General features: G+C 48.0%; 1 protein-coding gene across 2 annotated transcripts in view; it reads right to left on the bottom strand.

Moving 5' to 3' along the window:
• nkd1 (NKD inhibitor of WNT signaling pathway 1) overlaps positions 1-7,500 on the bottom strand; it is a 37,882-nt gene that overhangs the window by 3,640 nt on the left and 26,742 nt on the right. For both annotated transcript variants that reach the window (XM_042062340.1, XM_042062341.1), the window contains 4 exons: positions 3,006-3,109; positions 2,507-2,602; positions 1,229-1,376; positions 219-300 (listed from right to left, as the gene is read on the bottom strand). In XM_042062340.1, coding sequence (XP_041918274.1) covers positions 219-300; positions 1,229-1,376; positions 2,507-2,602; positions 3,006-3,109 — 430 coding nt within the window. The remainder of the gene's footprint in view (positions 1-218; positions 301-1,228; positions 1,377-2,506; positions 2,603-3,005; positions 3,110-7,500) is intronic.

Below are 7,500 nucleotides of genomic sequence, written 5' to 3'. Positions count from 1 at the left end.
GTCACGGGAAAACATATCCGATCTGGACCGTTGCCCCAAACACACAGTCACAGGAAACCATTACTGTAGCAGGGGGCAGAAACAACACTGACATATTTATCGTTCAGACACAAGGCTTTGCTGATGTGGAATTTAATCTCCTTTTTGACAAATGTCAGTTTCAAAGTCCAAATCTGAGTCTCACACACCACAGAATTCAGATGTCAGAGGTTCCGTACCTGAGAAGGGCACGGGACTTCTTGTCTGCACTTTTGGGCTCTTCAATGCACTTGTCTGTCTTGTGTCTCGGGTGGGGAGCGTCTGTGAATGTGAAAGGAGACCATAGGCGATTATCAAAGGAGGCAGAGCAGAGCAGGCTTCAAACACATGCACGCGTGCACGCACACACACACACACACACACACACACACACACACACACACACAGGCCCTGCCAAAGAAAGAAACCTTTGTTCCCAAGCTTTCACTTTGAAGATTTATACAGGAGAAAAAAAAACAACAATGCTTCATTTATTCTATTTTCAACCTATTTTCAACTACATGGCCTCATAAAGCATAAAATACACACTGACACACACGCACACGCACACCCACACACACATACACACACTCCAAGAGTTTCTTAATGGAGAGATCTGATGCCGTTTGAAATTAGCATGAAGACAGACGACATTTTCAAAAGGGGCCATCGCTTTGAATTGCGTGACTGTTTATAAATAGCCACAATAAGGGGACGTAAACAAACAGGGATAAGCCCCCCCCCCTCCTTCCCTTCTCCCTTTCTTTTTTTGCCCCCAAACTTTGTTTACCGAGTCACGAGTTGGGAAAGTGAAGTGAAATGTAGATGTGCTGTTTTGAGCGCTCTGAGTGAGAGGAAGCTCTGTGGAAGATGGAAGGAGGCTGAGGAAATCAAACAGAAGATGTGGCCCTCTTAAGGTTTTTTTTGGCACATTTGAAAACAATGGGGGTTCTCTCTCTGCTCTGTCACCACTCCCATCATTAAAAATGAACCCCATCGTGCATGCAGTGGGGTACTAGAGGGGGATGGTGTGTGTGTGTGTGTGTGTGTGTGTGGGGGGGGCTACAGACAGAAAGCTGACAAGCCTAAAGCATGTGACTGTCTTCATAAGAACAAACATGTCGCTGAATGCACTGACACCCGTCTAACCCCACAGCGCTCTCTCTCTCTCTCTCTCTCTCTCTCTCTCTCTCTCTCTCTCTCTGTGTACCTGTGGTGGCTTGCGTGCAGCTCCTCCACTTCTGGGTAGAGTCGGGTGCAACTGAGAGCTTGACCCGGAGCGTCTTGCTGCTGTTGGGGGAATGGTTGACCGAGGCGTCCACCACCTCATAGATGGTATGCAGGAGGCTGGTGATGTCCTGAGGGAAAGAGACAGACAGAAAGAGAGAGCGAGAGAGAGAAAGAGACAGAGAGAGAGAGAATGAGAGAGAGAGAGAGAACAGAGCATGAAAGAGACATTCAGAGGCATTTTTTTCTCTCTGTATTTTTTCCCTTCCTGCCTCCATGATGTTCAAAGGCAGTTGCACAATCTGACTGATGCAGGTGGAGGGGGTATACCCAAGGGGGTTAAGGGCCACAGATTAGCCTCAAATAGAGGAGTTGTGGAAATTCTTTCCTCAGCGGCCTATTTTAAAGAGCATTACACCATTCCTTAAATAATAAAGCCCCCTATATTAGCATTCATCATAGTTGGTTCAAGTCCTGTTAGCAGTTTCCTTCTGAAGGTAATTGCTCCTGTGTTACTGGTGTTTCCTCCCTAAGCTGCCACAGTGACAAAATGACTCTGAAATGAGGTCGTTTGCTTCTCGTTGCCTGTGAGCTCCCCAGCCGCACGCCCGAAATTTCTGGCACCTCCCCTCTCTCGCCTTCCTCCCTGACTATTAGCATAAAGGTCTGTTATGATCTCTATAGGGACGGACTCCACGTTGGGCTTCACGTACAGATGTTCAAAGAAGGCCGGAAAAAAAAAAGAAGTTCTGTTGCTTTGCATGTGTGAGTGCTTTTAAGAGGTGCACCAGGAAAAGAGGTTACAGATTTGTATCCATCCTAATTTTCCATTCTTTCCTTTTCTTTTATTATCCTTTTTTTTTTTTACAGCGTGGCATCGCCCGCTGTCTCATGTGCCGTCGGGACATGAGTCGGTGCCAACGTCTCTTGAACTGCAAAGGAGCCGCCGTCGGTCTCTCTCTCTCTCTCTCTCTCTCTCTCTCTCTCTCTCTCTCTCTTCTTTCTCTCTCTCCCCACGCCATTTCAACTCTCTCTCAAAACCGCACAGCCCTCCTTCACAGCTCTCTCAGATCTCTACAAGATACAATCCAGCCACCAAAGTACTTTGGAAAGGTTGGGAAGGGTGCCGAAATAAAAGAGAAAAAAGACTCCAGCCATTTTATTCTGTAAGGTGACTGAAATATCTCCTATCTCTGTATTTCTCCAGTAAGTGCTGTTAAATTCTTGATTGTGGATACCAGAAGAATGTGGCCCATCTTACCTCTCTGGTGACCTTGCCGTTGTTGTCAAAGTCATAGAGGGTGAAGGTCCACTCCTGTCTGTTGTCCTCCTCCACCGACACAGCACACTCCAGCTCCTGAACAGGACACCCAGGGGTCAGTAATGCCTTCTCACAGCACACATAACAACTACATTACATACAGTACTACAATTTAGACGGCTTTCAATGTTCTCCAGGGAGAGAGAGAGAGTGAGAAAGAGAGAGAGTCTGAAAGTCAGTGCATGTATGTGTGCTATGTTTGTGTGTGAGGGTGAATGAGTGCTTTTATGTGTATGTGCGGACATGTGTGTGCATGAGTGTGCTTGTGTGTGTGTGCTTGTGTGTGTGTGTGTGTGTGTGTGTGTGTGTGTGTGTGTTTGTCTCTGCGTGTGAGAGAGCAAAAGACAGAGAGAGAGAGAGAGAGACTGTATTTCCTGTCACCATGGCCTCCTCTCTCTGGGGCCATTGATGAATGGGGCCAGTGGAGGTCTGAACTCACTTCAAACTGGAGCTGCTTCTGGGTGCCAGCGGGCGGCTGCAGCTCTCGCTCCTGCATCTTCTCCTCCACACAGGAGCTGTCCCGCTTCTCGGGAGGCAAGGCCACTACACAAACACAGACACACAAACACTATTTACAACACAATATTTAAAAAAAAAAAAAACACTAAACATGCAAGGCCACTACCCAAACACACACACACAAACAAACACTATTAACAACAAAATCAATAAAAAAAATATATACAAGGCCAAAACAGATCACTTATCTACAACTCTACTACAGGACACTACATAAGTAAGTAAGTATACTCTTTTCATCACGTGAGGGAAATTTGGTCTCTGCATTTATCCCAATCCATGAATTAGTGAAACACATTCAGCACACGGTGAACACACAGTGAGGTGAAGCACACACTAATCCCGGCGCAGTGAGCTGCCTGCAACAACAGCGGCGCTCGGGGAGCAGTGAGGGGTTAGGTGCCTTGCTCAAGGGCACTTCAGCCGTGCCTACTGGTCGGGGTTCGAACCGGCAACCCTCCGGTTACAAGTCCGAAGCGCTAACCAGTAGGCCACGGTTGCCCCTACAGAACACTAGTACACTAGTACTTACAAAGGAACACTATTCCTAACATCACACATCTACCCACAGATGTAAATATACAATAACTACTGTGGCTACTAATAGCGGTAGTAGTAATAGTAGTAGTATTAATAGTAGCAGCAATAGTAGTAATAGAAGGCACCCCGTTGCATGACAGAGTAAAATACACTGTGACAAAGAGTAGCAGTGGCATCATATAATACAGTGCAATGATATGAGGCATCAGGGTGCAACCCCAGTTGTTACTTGACAGAGGTGGTGTTTGTAGGCAGGTAGGTTTGATGAAAACAAAGTAAAACAGATGGGTAACAGACTGTGATGCAACAGTAATGTCAGCTCTAGGGGAAGTTGTAGAATACAGCAGTACCCGTGCCAGCAGAATTTCACCCATGGCACAAATCTGCAATATTCAGCAGATATTATGAGGCCAACTGAATCATTACGTAAACGCAGGCGCTGCCATCTTTCCCACCGTCACCGTTGTGCACAAAGAATCTGAGCTAAATCAGTCCAATGAGAAAAGAAAAGGCTTGCAGACACTGAACATGTCCAATAACCCTATTCAGAAGCCACAGCTTTGCCAAACGCCATTCTGCCCCGCTTGGGTTGATGCCCATCCACTCGGTGCAAGATGGAGATGTTTGAGCCTGATGTACCCCAGTACCCCCCCCCCCCTCCCCCACTCCTCTCTCTTCCACACTTTGAAGTTCCATTCTCCAACCTTTTGGATGAGGATCAGACCGGCTGTAAAACAGAATCACTAATTAATTAAGCAAAGTCAAAATCTGAAACAGTGTTTGTTGTGCGAGCCAAAGGAGCAGACACAACAGCCCCCCCCCCAACCCCCCAACCACCCCATCCTCCCCCAACCACCCCATCCTCCCCCACTCTCCCCTGATCCACGCACATCAAAGAGGACCTGTCCTGTCCCTCGGCAGCAAGAGAAAAGCAGCGGAGAGAATGAAAGCCGTCGTCCCGGGGAGCTTTTTACCGACTTCTCTTTTTCTTCTTTTTTTTTAAGAGAGAGAGAGAGAGAGAGAGAGAGAGAGGGAGAGAGAGAGAGAGAGCGAGAGAGAGAGAGAGAGAGAGAGAGAGGGAGAGAGGGGCGAAATAACGCCGGGTCCGCGTCTTTTGATCATGCAGGATGCTCAAAGGAAACATTGTGCGGCGGGCAGGCTGGGTGAGCTGGCAGGGTTGGGCAGAGGCTGCTCCTGCTCCTGTAGCCAGGGCAGCTCATTCAGCTGATGCTGATCCCTGAGGGCTAATGGGGATCCCACAGGAACACAGTAATCTGCCATCTCTCCGCTACACATAACCTCCACCCCCCCCTAACTCCCCAACCTCCACCCAAATACCCCATCCTCCATACCCCCTCCTCTTCAGTCCCCGCTCTGAGCCCCTCCACAACTCTGCTGGTCACACTGGCTGCTGGACAGATTTGCCGTGGATCTGATCCTAAAGACGCCTCGAGACGAGACGACGCAAGACGAGATGAGACGAGGCTCAGGCGAGAGGATGATGTCGGCCACAGCGTTCCCCAGCCTCCCGACTAGCCCCGCCAAGCGCCGTCTGCTCCTCGCCCCCGCCAAGCGCCTCGGCATTACCATGTCTGATCCTGACGAGTAAGCCGCTGCATTCTTAACCAGGCTACACTCATCTCTTCCCACTCTCTCTCCCCTCCCTCTCTCGTTCTCTCTCTCCCCCTCACTTTCTCTCCTCCCCTATCTCCATCTCTACCTCCCACTCTCTCTTGCAACAACAATCTACAGATTACTTGCCCATACAGCCACAGCTGCTAAAACTAGCCTCTGATGCATTTCTGCTGTCACTCCGAGAGAAATATGGGACTCCTAATAGCAAGGACATCGCCACCAGCTCAGATCAGATTTTCCACTTGGCCTTGTGATTTCTGCTCGACACACACCTGGTTTTCCCTCCCAAGATGACGGCAGTGTGTAAAGAGTGTGCCGTCTGCCTCCTCGAGCCCAACGAGGACAGGCTACGCCTGAGGTGCGATCGGCCAATGAAAAGAGGGTGCACACGCGTCCCAGAACCCAGAGAGGGGGAGGGGGGAACATCATCTCTGGAACTCTTTTATCTCCCCCTACCCCCTTCTTCTCCTCCTTCTCCTTCTTCATCCTCCTCTTTTTTCTCTTTCTTCTTTGCTCTCTCTCCTCTTTGTGATTTTGCCAGCAAGCTGTTTTTTTTTTAATCCCCCTAAAACTTTCTTTGGAAGTGCACGCTCAAGCCCCGAGGAGAGGGCCTGTTTTCTATACACTGTGCTGGCCGCTCTGTCGTCTGTAGCTCTCCTCTCCATCTCTCTCTCCTCCCTCCTCATTCTCCCCCCCTTCTTCATCTCTAACACATTTTTTTGGAAGTGAAAGGATTTGGCGTGAAGGACTTGAGTGGTTCTGTGATTTTTTTTCTTCTCCTCGTCATGTTCCTGATCTGCTCAAACAGGCCCGAGCCGTCAGATGTGGGGAGATCTGATTACGCGGGAGCGGGTTCACCTCGGGGTCAGACCGAGCCCAGACGCTTTATCAATAGCCCGCCACATCATTACCATTTTCTTCTCCTTCTTCGCCGTTTTCCCCTTCCTCCCCCTCCTTCGCTCCGAGCACTAAACGCGCTAAACGCGCAACTTGATCAGCGCTTTATTGCCGAGCCGCGGCGAAACCGCTGGCACCGGCGGGGATATAAAGCATCACTTTCATACGAAGCCTGCTCTCATTAGAGAGGCTGAGATGCAAAACAAAGGCCACTTGTCCTGCTCTATGAGCGAGGCTAACACTCCAAAGGAGCCGCCAGCAACACGCTTCTGGAAGAACTAGGGCAGAGGAAAGAGTCTGGAGCACAGCTTAGATAAACAGCATCATCAATCAGAAGGAGAAACGGATAAGCACCACACTAAAGGCTTTATGTGAGAGAGAGAGAGAGAGAGAGCATGACACGGCAAACTTTAAACAGGAGGAGAGCGAGAGAGCGAAGGAGGAAGAGAGGGAATAAAGGAGTGAGGGAGGATGAGAGAGCAAACTAGTGCGTGAGTTAGAGTGTAAACTAGAGAGTGAGTTAGAGTGTAAACTAGAGAGTGAGTTAGAGTGTAAACTAGAGAGTGAGTTAGAGTGTAAACTAGTGTGTGAGTTAGAGTGTAAACTAGTGAGTGAGCCAGAGTGTAAACTAGAGAGTGAGTTAAGAGTGTAAACTAGTGAGTGAGTTAAGAGTGTAAACTAGTGAGTGAGCCAGAGTGTAAACTAGTGAGTGAGTTAGAGTGTAAACTAGTGAGTGAGCCAGAGTGTAAACTAGAGAGTGAGTTAGAGTGTAAACTAGTGAGTGAGCCAGAGTGTAAACTAGAGAGTGAGTTAGAGTGTAAACTAGTGAGTGAGCCAGAGTGTAAACTAAAGAGTGAGTTAAGAGTGTAAACTAGTGAATGAGTTACAGCGTAAACTAGTAAGTGAGTTACAGTGTAAACTAGTTAGTGAGTTACAGAGTGAGTTAGAGTGTAAACTAGTGAGTGAGTTACAGAGTATGTTAGAGTGTTAACTAGAGAGTGAGTTACAGAGTATGTTATAGTGTAAACTAGAGAGTGAGTTAGAGTGTAAACTAGTGAGTGAGTTATAGTGTAAACTAGTGAGTGAGTTATAGTGTAAACTAGAGAGTGAGTTAGAGTGTAAACTAGTGAGTGGGTTATAGTGTAAGCTAGTGAGTGAGTTAAGAGTATAAACAAGTGAATGAGTGAGTGTGTGTGTGAGAAGGGAATGAAAGAGTTAGTGAGTAAACCAGGAAATGAGTGTGCGAGTGAGTGTACCAAACAGTCAATGAGCGAGTCACTAATTCCAAGACTGCGTGCTCACTCTCTTGAACCACAGTCGACCCACACATTCATTCAGTTTAT

Source organism: Alosa sapidissima, chromosome 14 (assembly GCF_018492685.1).
Source record: "Alosa sapidissima isolate fAloSap1 chromosome 14, fAloSap1.pri, whole genome shotgun sequence".
NCBI lineage: Eukaryota > Metazoa > Chordata > Actinopteri > Clupeiformes > Clupeidae > Alosa > Alosa sapidissima.
Note: the sequence above shows the minus strand (reverse complement) of the source record. Positions and strands in the feature narration are given on the sequence as shown.